The sequence below is a fragment of the Macaca mulatta genome, chromosome 16 (assembly GCF_049350105.2).
Source record: "Macaca mulatta isolate MMU2019108-1 chromosome 16, T2T-MMU8v2.0, whole genome shotgun sequence".
In the NCBI taxonomy this organism is placed as follows: Eukaryota; Metazoa; Chordata; class Mammalia; order Primates; family Cercopithecidae; genus Macaca; species Macaca mulatta.
Window position 1 is genome coordinate 8,119,520 of NC_133421.1, and position 19,366 is coordinate 8,138,885.

Below are 19,366 nucleotides of genomic sequence, written 5' to 3' on the forward strand. Positions count from 1 at the left end.
TCTTCCCTACACACACTACTGGAACGCCCCCCTCAATCTAGCCTCCCCCACATAACTCTCTCCCAAATTGCTCCCTCTCACTCTGACTGCAGACACTTCTCCAGCCAGCCTCCTCCCACTTGGCTGTAGGTGGTCTCTGAAATGGCCAAGGCCTATTTCCTCTCTTGAAACTGGGGGTACCCCCACAGCTGTTCTTGTCCCTGACATGTCTAGAGCATTCTCAAAGGCTGTTTCTTCCCCCACAGACCTTGGACAACTCCATAACCTGGTCCCGGGCACATAAGTGTGAGATGCCCCCACAGCCTGGCTGCTCCCGGCCAGTCCCAGAATATTCCCACCACCTGTCTCATCCTCTGAAGCCCCCACTCCCCCTGTGGACTGTCTCCTCAGCATGGTCACACCTGAGACACCCACATCCGCTTCTGCTCCCGAGGACCCAGTCACCCACACCGCAGCAGGTGTGCGCCCTGCCATGGGAGCTCCTACAGCTGCAAGCACCCCCAGAGGCATAGGCACCCTCCCGGCCTCGGGAATGGCTCCACTGTGTCTCCTTCTCCACAGGCCTGAGACACCTTCAGAGCCTGTCTCCCCTTCCACAGGTCCAGGAACCCTGGCAGCTGTGGGCCCCTCAGTGGCCAGTGTCCTTGCCCATATGCCTGAGCAGTCATCCCCAGAGCCGGTATCCCCTAACATCGGCCCAGGGAGCCCAGGAGCTGTGGGCACTCCCACAGCCATGGAACCTCTGGCAGCTACAGGCCTCCCAGCAGTCTGCCTTCTTCCAGACAGGCCAGAGACACGCTCAAAGAGGGTCCCCTCCCCCACAGACCCCGGAAGCCGCACAGCCATGGACACTCCTGTAGTCTGTCTGCCTCCCAACAAGCCTGAGACACCCCCAGAGCCAGTCTTCTCCCCCATGGGCCCAGGCATCCTGGTCGAGGTGGGCACCTCCATCCTTGTGGGACCCTTGGCATCTGCAGGTCCACCCACTGTCTCTCCTTTGCCCCACAATTCTGAGCCAGTTTCCTCTTGCACAGGCCTAGGCACCCTGGGAGCCACGGGCACCCCACTAGCTGCAGACAGCCCCACAGTGCCAGGCATTCCTGCAGTTTGCTGCCTCCCCGACAAGCCTGAGAAGCCCCCAGAGCCAGGCTCCAGCTCCACAGAACCAGGCGCCCTAGGGGCCAGAAGCACTTCGGTGGCCACAGGAGTCCTTACCCTCTGTCTCCATCCCCAAGGTCTTGGGATACCCCCAGAGTCAGTCTCCTCCCCAAGCCCAGGCCCCTCAGGTGCCACAGAAACCCCAATAGTCTGTCTCCTTCCCCATGGGCCGGAGAAGGCCCCAGAATCACAATCCTCCCCGCCAGACCACAGCTCCTCCCGAGCCACAGGTCCCCCTGAAGCCAGAGAGATTCTGGCAGCCCGAGCCCTTTCCCACAGGTTCCAAATGTCTCTGGAGTTGCCTTCCTGACACACAGGGCCAGACGCCCACACAGCAGCGGGCACTCCGACAGGCGCCTTTCCAGAGCCGGGCACACCCAGCGCCACGGGGACCCCTGCTGTGGCACACCTGTGCTGGGCCACATCTGCTGCCCTGGGTATGCCCACCGTCTCAGACACCCCCACAGCCTGCCTCCTCCTACACAGACATGAAACAACTCCACAGCCAGCCTCCTGATCCACAGACCCAGGGACCCCTAAAGCTGGAGGCCCCAGACTCTCTGGCTCCCCCACAGCCTGCCTCCTTTCCCACAGGCTCAGGACATTCCCACCACAGGTCTCCTCTCCAAGCCCAGGCACTGCCTCGGCTGGGGGCCCCGCAAGAACTTGCTGTCCATCCCACAGGCCCAGGGCCCCGCTGTGGCTCAGCTCTTCTCCCAGGGCTCCAGGTACTACCACAGCCTGGGGCACCCCTACCACCTGTCCCGCTCCCCACAGTCCTGGGACATTCACACAGCCTGTGTCCTTCCCCAAGGCCCTGGGTACCCCTGTAGCCTGTTCTATCCCCCACAGGCCTGGGGCACCCCCAGAACCTGCTGCCTGCTCCCCAGGACATGATGGCTCTGCAGTCTGTGCAGCTCCCCGTGACCCTGGATCACCCCCAGAGCCTGTCTCCACCCACACAGGCTGTCCCCTTTCCCTGAACCCTGGGTCACCTCCACATCTAGTTTCCTCTTCAGTAGCACAGGGCACCCCAACAGAGTGTCCCGTGCCCCACGGGCCAGGCATACCCACAGAGTCTGTCTCCTCCCCAGCCTGTCTCCTGTAACACACACCTGCGGCACCCACAGAAGTAGGCTCCTCCTCCACAGCATCGGACACCCCCATGGCCTGTCCCCTCCCCCATACGCCAGGGGTGGCCCCACAGACTGCTTCATGTGCCAGAGCCCCAGGAATCTGCGGGGAATGTCCTTTCCCCCACAGCCCTGCAGCACCCCCGCAGCCGAGCTCTCCCTCCACGGCTCTGGGCGCTCCCACAGCCCCAGGCCACCCCACGGTCCCAGGCTCGCCCACAGCCTGTTCTTTTTCACAAGGGCCTGGGACAAGCCCATAGCCTATCTCCTCCCCAGTCCCAGGAATCCCCACAGCTTGTCCCCTCCACAGGTGCGGGGCCATCTCAGAACCTGACGCCAGAGCCCCAGGCACACTCACAGGAGGAGGCATCCTCCCAGCCTGTCCCTGTCCACAGAAGCCTAAGGTTGTCTCGTAAGCAGCCCCTAAGCCCAGAACTGTAGGCCCTGAGGGGGCCCGAGGGATCCCCCTTGCCTGGCCCTTCACCCAGGGCCCTGTAAGACCACCACGGCTTGTCTCTACCCAGGAAGCTCGGCCAGGAACACCCCTTTCGACAGGTCCCTCTCCGACAGGCACGGGATGGAGCTCGACTCTACTTCCTTCCCCACATCCCGAGGCGGCCCTCATAGCCTGCACCTTCAGCCACAGGTGCAGAATGCTCTCATGGCCCAGAGATCCCGGGCGACCTTTTCCCTCGCAGCCCCGGGGACTCCTATCTTCGGCCTCCTCCTCCCCAGACCCGGTCACCCACACAGCCCCGGCAGGCCCCACCACCTGGGGCTCCCCAACAGCCCCATTCACCCACACAGCCCCAGGGTCCCTTGCAGCCTCGATGGAGCCTGGGGGGCCAGGAGCTTCCAAAGCCTCATTCGCCCCGGCGGCATCGGCTGTCTCCGCCGCTTGTCTCGTCCCCCACGGGCGCTGACAGCCCTGCGCCCTTTCTGCACTCACACAGCGCGTCTCCCACTCCAAGGACCTCGCCCGGCGCCTTGCACCACGGCCCCGGGACGTCCCTGCGCCCCGTCTCTTCCCCCACGGCCGCCGAACTCCCCGCCCCGACCTGCTGGGCCCCACGCAGCGACCCGGCATCTTAGCCGCCTGCTCTCCCCGGCGCAGCCTGGGCAAGGCCCCACGGCCAGTCGCCCGGCTCATAGCTCCAGAGCAGTTCCCTTCCTCGCTACCGCGGCCCTGGGTTGTCTTAGCACCTCGCTCCCTAAGCTGCTCCACACAGGCACTCACACACTCAGCTCCGGCCTCGCAGCCTTTCTCCCTCCTAGCCCCTCACCCATCCCACCCCCGCCCAGTCTCAGGAACCCGCCCCCAGTCCCAGGCCCCCCTAAAGCCTAGACGGCAGAAAAGGTAATTGGGGGGACAAAACAACAAAAGCTTTCCGAGTCAGATCTCCTCTCCCCCAGGTCCATGACTCAAAGCAGCTTCCCAGAATCCCCCCTAGCCCCATCCCGAGCCCACCTGGCTGGGGCGAGGCGCCGCTACCGGGAAGCGGGCAAGGGGGGCCCCAACTAGGCCGCGCTTCCGGCCGCCCGCCCAGTCGCCATAGCAACAGGCGCAGGGCGGCTTGGGAGCCGTTGAGACGCCGAACTACTGAAGGATCCAGGTGTTGCCAGGCGTTAAGTTTTGCAGCCAGTGTCCATGGGGTCGGAGCTGGGACTAGATTAGGGTAGACGCCTGGGTTTGGGAGTGCAGCGAGCGCAGAAAAATCTTAGAAACTAGAGCAGAAAGCCATGCGGATGGATTGTGGTCCTCAGAGGCTCCCGTACTCTTCAGCGGCGCTGGCTTCCGCAAGCTCCGCCCGCTCGCCCATCCGGAAACAGCCTCGCCCCGCCCACGTGGGCCCCGCCTGCAGCAGCCAGACGTGCACTCCTCCAGCAGCTGCTGCACGTCGTGCCAATGGCCCGCTACGAGGAGGTGAGCGTGTCCGGCTTCGAGGAGTTCCACCGGGCCGTGGAAGAGCACAATGGCAAGACCATTTTCGCCTACTTTACGGGTTCTAAGGACGCCGGAGGGAAAAGCTGGTGCCCCGACTGCGTGCAGGGTGAGGCCGGGATTCGGGGGCTGCTGTCCAATGGAAATGGCAGGAAGGCCGAACCTACGACCAGAAAGGGGGCTTAGCAGAGGCAGAGTCTTGGTTCCAGACATCCGCGGGGCAATCTAAGCTGTCCCCATGTCAACTCCTATTAAATTCTACGCCGTCCTGCCAAGAGCGCTCTTCCTTTTACCATTTAACCCGGATGATCTTGGAATCTAGTTCCTTAAAACTTCTCACTCCCCCAGTACCATTAGAGTCTTACAGGATACGTGAGTTGGTCAGCAAATACATGTGCTTTCCATTGTTATGGGCGCGGTGGTGCGGGGGCAAATCGGGACTGGGATTTGGTCCTTACCCTTAACGTGGCTCTAAGACCAGAAGTGAACACCTGACTTCTGCTGACCGCTTCAGTTAGCTGCAGGTTAAAGTCTGAGTACTTACCAAGACTGGGGGAAGGGGAAAAGAACACTGTTTATCAGTGCCTGATTCTGGAGTTGACGTGCGATTATTTTATCTCAACTTTTTTTAAAGCTGAACCAGTCGTACGAGAGGGGCTGAAGCACATCAGTGAAGGATGTGTGTTCATCTACTGCCAAGTAGGAGAAAAGCCTTAGTAAGTGGCAACGTATAATCTACTTCACAGACATGCACAGATTGCAAACTGAGGCGGGAAGGGCCTCAGGGACACGCACCCAGTTTCTGTGTTATAAGGCAATGTCTCACAACAATTAGAAGCTATTAAATACAAATTTAAAATGCCCACCTGAATTAAGTAAGGGTAATTCAACGAATTTGGTCTGGTGTAAGCTCAGAACTTAGCTGGCTTTACTTTTATATCTTAGTCACACTTTAAAACTTTGCACAGGGTAATTAACAAATTAAGCCATAGTCCACAAGGTTTTTTAAGTGTTTGCAAGAACAGTGATTACTAAAAAATTAAATGTAGGAATATGTCAAATATTAGGCAAACCGTAATAAACCAAGTAAATTTTTTTCATGATCACTTTTTCTTTTGGAACAGTTGGAAAGATCCAAATAATGACTTCAGAAAAAACTTGAAAGTAACAGCAGTGCCTACACTACTTAAGTATGGAACAGTAAGTATCTTTAAATATGCTGGGCCTGTAATTCACTGTCAAAACTTTTAACTTGCTGTGGATCCAGATTTGAAAAGATCTTGGCATGTTATCTCAATTCCATTGCTGTTGAGAGTGCTGCTGAAAGTCCATTCCTATGGCCAATCCCAATACACTAATAATGTAAATATCTAGCTATTAGGTCTTTTTCATGTTAAGTCACTCTTTAAAAATTCTATAGCCAGAAAGTAGGTTGACTCATAATTCCTTAAAACACTGGCATCAACAGTTGTTTTCTATTTAATTCATAATTCTGGTTAAAAAGTAAGGGCACCTCTTCTAGTTCAGTCATGCCCCTGGGATCCTAAATTAAAGAGTTGAGGGGAAGAAGAGGGCACTGGGCTTGCTGTTTCCTGTTTTAGTCTGTGGAGCTTCATGGTATTTGGGGTTTAAGTCTCTTCAGCCAAGTATGTTAGTGATTCATCTTACAGCAAATATCTTGATTCTTTCATAAAACTTGTTATAACTAGTTGATAGTTTCTGAATTGCATAATTTCTGTGTTCAAAGATTAGTGTCATTCAAGGCAGAACCTATTCCACTCCTAATAACGTTTTATAGGAGTAGTGAAGATTTGACTGTTCTTCTCTTACAGCCTCAAAAACTGGTAGAATCTGAGTGTCTTCAGGCCAACCTGGTGGAAATGTTGTTCTCTGAAGATTAAGATTTTATGATGGCAATCATGTCTTGATTTCCTGATTTGTTCTAGTATCAATAAACTGTATATTGCTTTGAATACATGTTAGCAATAAATGAGGTTAAAAAACTGGCATGTGTCTAAACAGTAGGGTGCTATTAAAATGCCCATGAACCTTTAGTTTGCCTGTAATATATGGATATTTTTAAGATATAAACAAGTCTTCAGAAGTAGCAGTAAAGGCTCAAAGGAATGTATCATTGAAGGTGACGGAAATACCTAAAAACTCCTAAAGGCGCAGAGCACACCTTCCAAATCTTTCAAAAGATCAGGATCTTTTATTTTAAATTCTCTGCATCTGCAAAGCAACTGATAGTCCTGAAACCCCTTCTTTGATTTTGGAACGTAGAACCTAACCTCACCACTGAGGGAAGCATATTACCTCTAATCCAGCCTCTGCTTAATTCAGGCAGTTTTGTTTTGTTCATGAAAAAACCGACCCTGAGCACTAGAGGCAGTTCGTTTTGTGGCTTCTCTCAACGTGCTTTACTTGGGATTAGGCAGGTGGCGGCGAGGGGCTGGAGAGACTGTGTAACCCAGTGGTGGGAAGAACTCCAAGCTGGAGTCAGTCACACTGATTCTACCACTTACTAGCTGTGTAACCACAGGCAAGTTACCCGCCCCATCCAAACCTCAGTTTTCTCTTCTGTAAACAAGGTTCTGAGAATAAAATGAGAATTCAAGGAAGCACTTAACATAGCACCTGGTATGTGGTACCTCCCAAATCAATGTTAGTTTTCCCAAATGAGCACAAGTATTTGAGGCTCCTCATGTTTGTTCTAAAGTCAAGAGTCCAATTAGTAATTAACCACTAGTTGTCCTGCCATGACTAGGTCAAATGAGGCCACAGTGATTCTTAAAGCCACCTTGCAAAGCAGGTAATACAGGGATTTCCTGTCCTGCAGAATTTGAGAACCTTTATGCAGTTCCTATCCTGTGATTTAAAGAGGTCACTGACTCCGCTACTCTCACTACATAGATAAGAGTGGTAGAGTAGTTGATCTGAGAGACAGTAAGGTTCCAGGAGATGGCCTTGCGCTACTATATGTCAGGAAGAGCTAGCCTTAGAATTCAGTATACTTGGTGGCCCACCCCTACCCCATGCCCCAGTGCCTCATTTGGTCTAAAGCACCTAACTTTTCCATTCTTAATCAGCTGATTATGCTAAATGCATACAAAAGAAAACACCTTACAAATCCACAGGGAAATCAAAGTAGACCAATTCAGGTTTAAAAGAAATAGTCTATTAACAATAAAAAGTTGGATTAAAAAGCACACTAAAGGTTCTAGGGGCTACCATAATAAAGGTAGATAGGAAGAGTTTTCATTTTTTGTCTTCACTGTACAAAAGAAATACATTATATACATGTATTGAGAGCCTCATCTGTATCCGGTTTTTCATTTTCCCGATGTGTTATTTTGCTGTTGCTGCTCTGCCAAGGCTTGCTGAAGGCGCATCCGCTTCCGGGAATAGTGCTGCCAATGTAGAATCTGCTGTTCATCAATGAATTTCGCACACTGAGCATTCACCAGCTCCTTTCGGAAGTGTTCGTATTGGAGCAGCTCTAACATGTGTAAACACTGAGGGTACCTGGGTTTAAGTTTATAAGTAAATGAACAACATAATTTAAGTAAATAATGCCAAGGTCTAATTAAGTTATTCTCTTAAAAATGATCTTGTAGCCTACCATTTCTTTAACTTAGTACACACTGGCAGCATAGGGTGTTTTCCCTGATTGGTCATCAAAGGTCAGTGTTCAGCAATATTTTCGAAAGTGAGAAGGTTTAAGTTCAGAAAGATTAAATTTAAACTTGCTCAGGACCACACAACACAGTAACTGGTAAGCAGAGTGAAAATGTAGGGACAAACCATGCTATTCCCTTCTAGTGGTTTCCAACGTGAAGAACATGAACATATTTTACTAATTCTGTGTTTAATTGATAGTTCTTTGTTTTTCCATCAATAGTGATAAAAAGACAACTTTCATTTAAAAGTGAGTTGGTTTGAAAGAGAACTATGCACATACATTATACTCTTCTTGTCCACAGGGATATACCAACTCTGAAATTAGATATACTCTAGGATTGGACAAGTAAATATACTGTGGATAAGGACAGCCAAATTTCGACAAGGAAAGGAAAAAGGCTAGAATGAATCCTGTGTTACTGAGCTGGTATTGAAAACATTAGTATGTACTTAGGGCTTTTAATATAGGTAGACAGGATAAACAGATGTATACATGTGTGCATGGATACACATACAAACATAGAGTTCTTGAGCTTTGTGTACTGAGAGGGCCTAGAAGCAATGACACTGTGGTACTAATGAACACACAATGTCCAGATTGTGGTATCCAAGGAGCAGGTTTCCTTGGAGAAAAGGGTGATTCAGGGATAAGAGAGGGAAAGTACAAGATGAGCCTGGAACATTACGTAGTGCCAGAAGAAAAAGTGCTAAAAATTATTGGGACGATCAAAAGTATTCAGGAACCAACTTGAAGGGACTCCCAATGGCCAAATCTAGAATACTCAGAGCAAGAAAATACATAATTCTAATTCACAGGATAAAATACTAAATGGATGTAAATTTCTTTAATAAAATAATAAATAGAAAACAAGGGAATGTACTGCCTTACAATCGAATTCCAAACTAATAAATGCAGAATGACAGAATTCGAAAATCACCACAGTAAAAAATGTTTCAAACAAATATCTTCAAAAGATGCTAAAATGGGCATGTAATATGATATTTACATAGTCTCAAAGGATTTCCCCATAAGATACTTATTAAATACATAAGGAAAAATAGTAACTTAATATGGAGAAACCTAGAAGGTACCACCCTCAACCAAGTTATCAAAATTAATGTCACCAGTAGTGGGACAAATAGACTTCATGTGACTGCAGATACATGAAGGATACAAAATCATTTCTGTCACAGTCATGGAAAAGAAAAGACCACTGAGATGAAAGGAGACTAAGATGTGACAGCAAAATGCAACATACAGGCCTAGACTGGATCCTGTACTACATACAGCACCCCAGCAGGACAACAGGCCTAGACTAAAGCCCATACTACATACAGCACCCCAGCAGGACAACAGGCCTAGACTAAAGCCCATACTACATACAGCACCCCAGCAGGACAACAGCCTAGATTGGATCCTGTACTACATACAGCACCCCAGCAGGACAACAGGCCTGGACTAAAGCCCATACTACATACAGCACCCCAGCAGGACAACAGGCCTGGACTAAAGCCCATACTACATACAGCACCCCAGCAGGACAACAGGCCTGGACTAAAGCCCATACTACATACAGCACCCCAGCAGGACAACAGGCCTGGACTAAAGCCCATACTACATACAGCACCCCAGCAGGACAACAGGCCTGGACTAAAGCCCATACTACATACAGCACCCCAGCAGGACAACAGGCCTGGACTAAAGCCCATACTACATACAGCACCCCAGCAGGACAACAGGCCTGGACTAAAGCCCATACTACATACAGCACCCCAGCAGGACAACAGCCTAGACTGGATCCTGTACTACATACAGCACCCCAGCAGGACAACAGGCCTGGACTAAAGCCCATACTACATACAGCACCCCAGCAGGACAACAGGCCTGGACTAAAGCCCGTACTACATACAGCACCCCAGCAGGACAACAGCCTAGACTGGATCCTGTACTACATACAGCACCCCAGCAGAACAACTGGCAAAATGTGAGTGAGGTCTGTAGATTAGGTAACAATATTAATGTGCTGATTTTTGCTGATTGTAGTGTTAGACATTTGGAATATCTGGGTGAAGAAAATATAGGAATTATCTTTACTATTTTTCCAGCTATTTTGTAAGTGAAATTATTTCAAGTTGAAAAGACAAAAACTAACTGAGACAATTAAAATACATTAAAATATAGGAAGTGTGGGGAAAAGAGAGATCAGATTGTTACTGTGTCTATGTAGAAAAGGAAGGCATAAGAAACTCCATTTTGATCTGTACTAAGAAATTGTTCTGCTTTGAGATGCTGTTAATCTGTACCTTTAGCCCCAGCCCCATGCTCACAGAAACATGTGCTGTATTGAATCAAGGTTTAATAGATTTAGGGCTGTGCACGATGTGCCTTGTGAACAATATGTTTGCAGGCAGTATGCTTGGTAAAGTCATCGCCATTCTCCATTCTTGATTAACCAGGGGCACAATGCACTGCAGAAAGCCGCAGGGACCCCTGCCCAAGAAAGCCTGGGAATTGTCCAGGTTTCCCCCCACTGAGACAACCTGAGATATGACCTCGTGGGAAAGGAAAGACCTTACAGCCCCCAGCCCGACACCCGTAAAAGGTCTGTGCTGAGGAGGAGGAGTGAAAGAGGGGGGCCTCTTTGCAGCTGAGATAAGATGAAGGCTTCTGTCTCCTGCTAGTCCCTGAGAATGGAATGTCTCAGTGTAAAGCCGACCATTCCCATTCGTTCTATTCTGAGACAGGAGAAAACCGCCCTGTGGCTGGAGGTGAGACATGCTGGCAGCAATACTGCTCTGTTGCTCTGTGCTACACTGAGATGTTTGTGGAAAGTGAAACATAAATCTAGCCTATGTGCACATCCAGGCACAGCACCTTTCCTTGAACTTATTCATGATACAGATTCCTTTGCTCACATGTTTCCCTGCTGACCTTCTCCCTACCTGTTGCCCTGCTACACTCGCCTCACCAAGATAGTAAAAATAATGATCAATAAATACTGAGGGAACTCAGAGACCGGCGCCGGTGCAGGTCCTCGCATGCTGAGTGTGCTGTTCCCCTGGGCTCACTGTTCTTTCTCTATACTTTGTCTCTGTGTCTTATTTCTTTTCTCAGTCTTTGGTCTCCGCCTGACGAGAAATACCACAGGTGTGGGGAGGCAGGCCCCCTTCAGGAAGAAAGCAGATAAAGCCAAAGTTGCACAAGTGATATGCAAATGACTCAAGTGTGGAAAATAGGATACTACAGCAATGATTCTAAAACTTTAATGTGTATATGAACCACTTCTTAAAATGCTGATGGATTCCTTAGGCCTGGAGTGGGGCCTGAGCTCTGCATTTCTAAAAAGCTCCCAAATGAAACCAATGCTGATGATGTGAACACCACATTGAATAGAGGGCTTAACACATGCTTCTAAGATAGTAACTTCCAAGACATTAAAGGTTTGCTATCTACGCAATGAAAATACACAGTTGCTCTAATTGTTGGTTGCTTATGCTAGAATGCTCTATTCACACCTGCCCTGGCTAACTCCCTTTCATGACAGCATTAGTAGTTAAAATGAACCAGGATGTAAGTTCCAGCCGGGTGGCCTTCAACAAGGTACTTAACCTCCCTAAGGTTCAGTTTCTTCAACTGTAAAATAATGTGACAACCAAGAGAATGGTCTCAAGCAGCATTTAGTCAGTAACTAGAATTCAGACATGCAGTGATTACATCAGAATACATTAGATGACAGTAAAGAATCGTACTCTGATAGGCTACATGTCCACAAGATGAAACAGCGGCAGTATAAAAGGGAAGTTCCACATTCGGTGTTTTTAAAAATAAACAAGATAGGGAGAACATTGATGAAAATAACTGAAGGATTTTAATTGACGTAATGCTCCCAGCAAGTCAACAATGTGATCCTCTCCCACCCCCACCCTCAAAAGTAACATAAGGTATATGTCCACGTGAAGAAAAGAAAGGACCTCTGGCCCACTGTACTCTGACCACACATGAAGGCCTGTGTTTAGTTCCTGGCTGAACTGCATAAAGTACCACTGCCAAACATCCAGCGGAGGGAACCTGAACTCCGGGACACCACGGCACAACGGCTGAGGGTAGTTGAGAAACACAGATGGAGAGAGATGTTATAGTGACACCTACTGGCTACCAACGAAGCAGGCCAAGTGGTAGAAAGTGTCCCTTCCACCAGCTGGAAAGCAGCTAGTAGTGACAGCTGCTCTCAGCTTCAGCCAGTTGTTGACTTGGGAGAATTAAGATCTATGGTTACTAGATCTTCCAGATTTGAAAGAGTAGCGGGAAATCTGCATTTGTTATATAAAACTTTCTGATCTTCAAATGTTGGCAAGTATTAAAAAAAAAAAAAAAACTAAAATCTTCTGCAGACTGAATAAAATGCCCAAAAGGGGCTAATCTGCAATCTCTCTTGAATGTAAGTATCTGGAAGGTTGTTGTCCTCAAGAGGGTATAGAATGGTTCTAGCTCAATCCAGGGACAACCAAGTTATCAAAATTAATGTCACCAGTAGTGGGACAAATAGACTTCATGTGACTGCAGATAGATGAAGGATAACACTACAATCAGACTAGAGCTACAAGGAGAGACATTATATCACAATATAAGGAATAACTTTCTAACATCTGGCTAACAATCAAATCAGCTGTCCCTGACAGAGTAACATGGGCTCAGTGAAAACCTCCAGAGTGTAGATGACCATCTCTCGGCAACGTTTTGGGTAAGATTAAACTTGTTGGTGGCTAAGGCTTCCAACACTGAGTCTGTAAATCTACATACATACAACATTTGTTGAAATCTATTTTTCTTAAAAGTCTTTTCTTTGGATTATTAAATGGATAAAAAGCCAGAAAAGGTGCAAAGGGTCCTGAAGGCAATATAAGATGTATATGCTTCGTGAGTCAATTGTTATTGGACACAGAAAAGTGACTTCGAAACAAGTTTGAAACATTTTCCTCTCAAACTTTTTTTTTTTTAAGGTTCACTATTGCTTTCTACCTGCTTAAGACAAAGCAGGGATGAGTTCAAGGTGTTTTTTTTTTTTTTTTTTTAATCATTAAAAGGGAATAGGTTTGTGGTTATATGCTTCTTGCAATTCAGTAAGCCTTAACACAAAAGTGTCGCTGAATGACCTGAATGGTAAATATATATATATATATATATAAATGAGTTAATGCATATGAAGCATTTAGCACTGTTTCTGGCACATAAGAGGCCTTAAATAAAAGATAGCAACTCTAAGACTCAGGTTAACATCACCTCCTCCAAATAACCCCAGAAACACCTTCCTTACAGATACCCTCTTTTAATTTCAGCCCATGGCTTATGTCACTTCATTTACAGACTGTGAGTTCTTCGGGACCAGAAACCTGGTGAGATGGGGAGGGTGGTGAAAGACAAGGTCAGACAAGGCAGGGCCAGATCATATAGGGCTTTAGCCCAAGAAAAGAGACTGGATTTTATTCTGCATGGTATGGAAAGTCATGGAAAGGTTCTAAGCAAGAAAGTAAAGTGTTCTGATTTATATTTTTAAATGACTAAGTTGGTTTCTGTGTAGAAAGCTGTTTTGCTTGGTTTGGTTTGGGGTGGGGGGGGGGCAGGAAGGTAAAAGTGGAAGCAGAGATAACCAGGGAGTAGATTACTGCAGTGATACAAGTTAGAGATGAGAGTGTCTTGTGTTAAGATGGTGACAACGAAAAGAAGTGGAGAGATTCCAAATACATTTTTGCCAATGTGAAACGAAGAAATCTATCATATCATAAAGTATACACATGCTTAGGATTATAAAAATTAAACTTACTTTAGATACTTGGCATATTCTGGGTCTTTCCAGTAAAGCAAGTATTTAAGATAATTAACAAAAGCTTTGTCTTTGAAGTAACCTCTTTGGGCAAGAACTGAAAAGCATTAAAAAAAAAAAATGTCTGTAGGTCAAACCAATCTTTAAACTATGCTTTGTTACCCCTAATGTAAAGGATCTATTTACATAAAACCCCCACCACCAACACACATTGAATTCAAAACACAAATCCCAGTGCGCAATTATATCTATATACCAGCATAAGTGTAATGTCATTCAATTGAGAATGTGTAAAAGTAGATACTATTTTGAATTGCAACTCTTCTGTCAGAAATCATTAGTAGCTACTCAATTTAATGAGGTGCTTAACAACTTACAATTAAGGTAATTTGGGTTGGCTAAACATTGCACAAATTCCAACTCCAACTGAAACCGAAGTCGATTTCCAGCATCATCTAGGAGACAAGACAGCAAAAATCATGGAAAGTAAGGGTCACTGTATATAATACTGATTTGTAGTAAGGAAACAGCAATAAAGAAACCTGACTAATGCCGAGATGGTCTTCCTAAACTGGGAGTTGGGGGAGATAAACCTTTCTTCGAAATCTAAGAAAAGCGGAGCCCTGATTAAAAGGAGTTAGAAGTTTCTCTAAAATTAAAGAGAAATCATCAAAGAAAGCAGCAACACAAACGGAGAATTCCTAAGATCACTAAGGTAGGCTGTAACAACTATGGCTTCCCCTATGTTAATAATGCGTTATAACAATTGTTAACAGTGATTAAGTTTTGCAAAAGCTACGTGCTGAATCAGTTAAGAAAAAGTTAGGATGCAAGAGACTGCGCAGAGCCTAAAAGATCATGGAGCGTATGCATATAAGAAGCACCAGTAGCAGAATGACACATAAAGTCCGGCGACGATATTTCAAACTTAGGCAAGCTCATGTGAGAAGCAGAAAACCAATCAAGGAGGAGACGGTTTAACACACAAGTCCTCTCCCTTAGTCTCACCCACGCCGGGGAGCTGGTAGGGTGGTGTCTGAATAGCAAAGATGTGCGAACAAACCAAATTAGGAAAACTGCAAAGAGTACCTTAGTCTTTCTAGACGCTACAAGAGCCTTCTCACCTCCTTGTCCAAATATTAACCCTGCCGAGAGTAAGGCCTGGAAGGAGGCCACGGGGAAGCCGTCTGGACCGAGGGGAGTTCCATCTGCGAAGACTCCAAGATCAGAGAGCTACTCACCTGTCTCCATAGCGACGGCAGCGGCCATAACAAACGAAGACACCAAAACGCCACCAGCCTGACCGAGCAAAAGCCCAGAGTGGCGGGGGAAGTTCCGGAAACCACGGCTCTCTCTTCCGGTCCCGGGGCACTGTGGGATATGGGGCCGGGCGGCTCCGCCCATCCCGCCAGCCCTGGGATGGCTCCACCCGCGCTGGCTCCAAAATAGCGAGGGGGCGGGGCCCGGGCCGTGGGAGCGCCTGAGGGGCAGGAGCCCAGTGTTTTTAGCCTTGGAAGGATCATGGTGTTTCCACGTCATCGTGTTGTGGCGCTCCCGGCTATGGCAGTACCGTAGTTTTCCTCTCTTCTGCCTGCGGTGACCGTTGGGCTGGGGGGTGCCCCGAGGCCTCCTTGGCCCCCTCACGCCGGCAGAATGGCCTCAGCCCGAGGGGCCAAGCAGTCTTCTCCCCGGGTGGGGACCACCCGCTACACAGAGACGTCCACAGTCCGCGTGGAGACCTCGTCCCACCGTGTGGAGACCTCGTCCCACCGCGTGGAGACGTCGTCCCGGCGGGTGGAGACCTCCCAGCGCCGCAGCGAGGGGCCCTCCCTCTCCCCCTTGGGGAAGCGGCTCCCTGGCATCCTCGAGGCGTCCTCCCGGCACGTGGAATCCTCCTCGCAGCGCACGGAAACGACGTCCCGCCACATCAGGGCCTCGTCCCTGAGGGTGGAGACGGCTCTGCACTGCGCGGAGAGCCCAGCCCCGCGGGCCAAGCCGGCCGCCCGCCAGAACGAAAAACCGGCCCGATGAGATGCTGCTTCCCAAAGGCCACCAAGGGGCCAGGGCCCTCAGCCAGGACAGAAAGGCCTCCAGTTGCCAGCCAGCCAGCCAGCTGCCAGGTGGACCAATCATTTTCGGTTTCATGGAAACAAACCATAAATCAATGGAAGAAACAGCCAAGCCGCAGTTTCTGAACACAGCCAACGTTTATTGACCATCCTGCGTCTTGGACCAGCCTACTTTTGACCCAGTGAACTATTTTCACTTGAAGCCAGCACAAAAGATTTTCATGCCCAGGATGCTGTCTAAATTGGCTTGATGGACAAAGAGGCTGTTTGAGCCTCTGAGCCAGGTGAGTTTGGGATCCACAGCCCTCAGAAGACCTTCACCCCTTAGGAACAGAGACCAAACTGAAATCATGACCTGTGGAATGATTCCATGCCTGCTAGAAACTTGAGGGGCAAGGAACAGACTCATAAATTATTAATGGCCTTTGTTTATGTTTCAAGGTAACTGGTGGTTTTCTTTATGCTAAGTCTTTGTACCTGGCACTCCCATCCATACACTTTTTAAAGGTAGGTTAGATGTAGTTAAAAATGACAGTAAACCCACCAGCAAGCAAAAATAATCTTAGAAGAGAAAGTGAGAGGAGGCCATTGAAACCTGGTCTGAGGTTTGAAGAAGATGGAGAAGAGTCATATTTATTGAGAACCTGCTCTGTGCCAGGTACTAGATGTTCCTCCACTTACAATGGGGTTACCTCCCATTAAAACTATTGTAAGTTGAAAATACGGTAATTTGAAAAGGCACTTAATATCCCTAACCTACTAAACATCATAGCTTAGCCTAGCCTACCTTAAACATGCTCAGAACACCTAACGTTGAGCAAAATCATCTAACAGAAAGCCCATTTTATAATAAAATGTTGAATATCTCATGTAATTTATTGCATACTGTACTAAAAGTGAAAAACAATGGTTGTATGAGTGCTCAAAGTACTATTTCTCCTGGTCGCTTTTGTACCATTGTAAAGTCGAAAAATCATAAGTCAAACCATCTTAAGTTGGGGACTGCCTGTATTCTGGGAACTTGGGCTATAGCAGTAAAAAAAACCAAAGTCCCAGCTGTAGTGGAGCTTACACTCTGGTGAAAAGGCCGACAAGCAATGACAAAACGAGACAATTTTCTATTGTGATTAGCACTATGAAGGAAATATATGGGTCATGTGATAGAGAATGGAAGTAAGAGGCTTCTTTTGATAAAATGGTCGGGGAAGTCCTTGCTGATTAGGTAACATTTAATCTGAGATATGTGTGAATGAACAGTGATCTGGAACATGTGCATTCTAGGCAGAAGAACAGCAAATACAAAAGCTAGAAGGGAACAAGCTTTGAATGTTCAAGGAACAGAAAGAAGGCCAGTGTGGCTGGAGGGAGAGAGAGGCGATTATATAGACATGGAAGCAGAACTGAAGGGAGGAGTTAGAAGCAAGCAGGGGCCAGTCCACAGAAGGTCTTCTAAGCCACAGAAAGGAATTTGAGATTTATTCTAAGGTCAATAGGAAAACATTGAAGGGTTTTCAACAGAGGAATGATATGATGCCATTTACATTTTATGTGGGACAGTGGTCCTCAACTAAGTGTGATTTTGACCCCAGAGGATATATGGCAACCTCTAGAGACATTTTAGTTTGGTAGACAAGTTAGGGGGAGTGGGTAGCACATTAGGTGCTACTGGCACCTAGTGGGTAGAGGCTGGGGATGCCACCTCATATCCTACAGTGCACAGGTCAACACCCTTCCCTCTGCCAACAATGAAGAATCACTGGTCCCAAAATGTCAATAGTGCCGAGGCTGAGAAACACAGTTCTAGCAGCTTGGAAAGCTAGAGCATGGTCCATTAGGACAGCATGCCACTTCTACATAGCAGGATTGTAGTGAGACCTAAGAAACAGTCATGGAAGAGGGTTGACTTTAAAGGTAAAGAGAAATCATTAAAGAAAACAGCAGCACAAATCGGACACAATACCTACCACTTGTGGGCCACTGTGTAGGAATTTTAACAGTGATCACTAAGGTAGGCTGTAATAACTGTGACGTCCCCTATTTTAATAATGCATTGTAACAATTGTTAACAGTGATTAAGTTTTGCAAAAGCTACCTGCTGAGTCAGTTAAGAAAAACTTAGGATGCAAACTGAACAAGAGACTCCAAAGAGCCTAAAAGATGATGGAGCATATCATATGTAAGAAGCACAAGTAGCAGAATGATACACAAGTCTGGCGACGATATTTCAAACGTATGCAAGCTCATATGAGAAGCAGAAAACCAATCAAGGACACACTTTAAGACACAAGGAGGACATGCTTTAAGACACAAGTCCTCTCCCTTAGTCTCACCCATGCTGGGAAGCTGGTGGGGTCGTGTTTGAATAGCAAAGATGTGCGAACAAACCAAATTAGCAAAACTGCAGAGTACCTTAGCCTTTCTAGATGCTACAAGAGCCTTCTCTCCTCCCTGTCCAAATACTAACCCTGCCGAGAGTGAGGCCTGGAAGGAGGCCCCGGGGAAGCGGAAGAAGCGGTCTGTGACAAGGAGAGCTCTGTCTTCGGAGACTCCAGGCTCAGAGCGCTACTCACCTGTCTCCATGGCGATGGCAGGGGCCATAACAAGCAAAGACACCGATTCGTCACCTGCCCAACAGAGGAAAAGCCTGGAGGGGTGTGAGAAGTTCCGGAAACCACGGCTCCCTCTCCGGGTCCCGAGGCATGGAGAAGTAAGGGGACGGTGGCTCCGGCCAGGCCCGCTCAGCTGGCGCTGGCTCCGGAATGGCGAGGGGGCGGTGCCGGGCTGTGGGAGCGCCTGTGGGGCAGGAGCCCAGGGAGGCAGAGACTTTTACCCTCAAAAGGAATGAGTCCCAGAGCGTGGCACAAGGAAGACAAGTGTGCAAAGTTGGTGGAATGAATTTCGGTGGCCTAAATGTACCTTCCTCAAATGCCACGGCTGACTGGGTCTCCTCGCCCACTTCACCCTCTCTTGCAATCCAGCTTGTGAGGCGTGTGTGTGTATCTGTGTGACCGCGCTTGCCTTTACATGGAGGTTGGCTTCCCAGCCATCCAGGCTTGCATACACGTGCATAAGTCCTACCCCTGCCTCGCTTGCCTGCTGTACCAGGCGTTGGTTCCTTCTTCCTGCCTGTTTTCTGTCCAAATCCTTTTCTGATTTGGACAGAAAACACGCAAGTGGCACACAGTAAAGCGCTTAATAAAATTTCCGGCTACCTGAACTCCTTGGAATTGGGGAGATGCTCCTGTGCGCCCCTCACTGCCCAGAGCTCCCTTGTCTGGAAACTCAGCGGTCACCCGAGCGGCCGTGGGTCCTCCCGCTTTCTCTATTTTAAAAAACTGTTTCAACCGCTTGCGCTGTTGGATCTCTGACCTTTCGGGCTTTATCACCTGGGGTGGGGAGTCAAGACAGGAGAGCACTCTCGATTTCCCGACCTACCTCCCGTCATATCTCATGTCATATCTACCTGGTGTTCTACCCGGTCCTGTTACTTTTTTTCTTCCGCGAAACCCCAAATTCCCATCACTGCTCTAGCTCTCTCCCAGATCCCCAAATCCGGATGTC

General features: G+C 48.2%; 5 protein-coding genes across 54 annotated transcripts in view; 2 read left to right on the top strand and 3 right to left on the bottom strand.

Moving 5' to 3' along the window:
- KIAA0753 overlaps positions 1-3,813 on the bottom strand; it is a 64,377-nt gene extending 60,564 nt beyond the window's left edge. For 30 of the 33 annotated variants that reach the window (XR_013406029.1, XR_013406032.1, XR_013406026.1 and 27 more), the window contains exon 1: positions 3,760-3,813. The gene's annotated coding sequence lies outside the window, so the exon portion shown is untranslated. Of the gene's footprint in view, positions 1-3,349; positions 3,557-3,759 lie in introns of those variants that run through there. The other 3 variants (XM_077970108.1, XM_077970117.1, XM_077970107.1) reach the window with 1 other exon arrangement.
- Positions 16-3,556, bottom strand: LOC144335294 (uncharacterized). Its single transcript, XM_077970102.1, has one exon. It carries the CDS (start codon positions 3,439-3,441, stop codon positions 16-18), a length of 3,426 nt encoding a protein of 1,141 aa, XP_077826228.1. The 5' UTR covers positions 3,442-3,556.
- A 317-nt stretch (positions 3,814-4,130) lies between the features above and the next one.
- Positions 4,131-10,996, top strand: TXNDC17 (thioredoxin domain containing 17). Of its 18 annotated transcripts, none has more exons than XM_077969281.1 (6): positions 4,131-4,342; positions 4,868-4,949; positions 5,358-5,433; positions 6,066-9,394; positions 9,540-9,749; positions 9,798-10,996. In XM_077969281.1, the coding sequence occupies exons 1-4, from the start codon at positions 4,198-4,200 to the stop codon at positions 6,132-6,134; spliced, it is 372 nt and encodes a 123-aa protein (XP_077825407.1). In that variant the 5' UTR covers positions 4,131-4,197; the 3' UTR covers positions 6,135-9,394; positions 9,540-9,749; positions 9,798-10,996. The 18 variants fall into 18 exon arrangements, with proteins under 18 accessions (XP_077825407.1, XP_077825405.1, XP_077825404.1 ...); XM_077969279.1 differs by having other exon boundaries at positions 6,066-9,366; positions 9,511-9,749; XM_077969278.1 differs by having other exon boundaries at positions 6,066-9,346; positions 9,492-9,749.
- MED31 (mediator complex subunit 31) lies at positions 6,855-15,105 on the bottom strand. Its single transcript, NM_001194236.2, is given in 4 exon segments — positions 6,855-7,758; positions 13,737-13,833; positions 14,114-14,191; positions 14,978-15,105. Coding segments are annotated over 4 exon segments (396 nt in total). The 5' UTR covers positions 15,006-15,105; the 3' UTR covers positions 6,855-7,565.
- C16H17orf100 (chromosome 16 C17orf100 homolog) lies at positions 15,102-19,022 on the top strand. The gene has a single exon (XM_077970178.1). The coding sequence runs from the start codon at positions 15,390-15,392 to the stop codon at positions 15,765-15,767; it is 378 nt and encodes a 125-aa protein (XP_077826304.1). The 5' UTR covers positions 15,102-15,389; the 3' UTR covers positions 15,768-19,022.
- Positions 19,023-19,366: the final 344 nt, after the last annotated feature.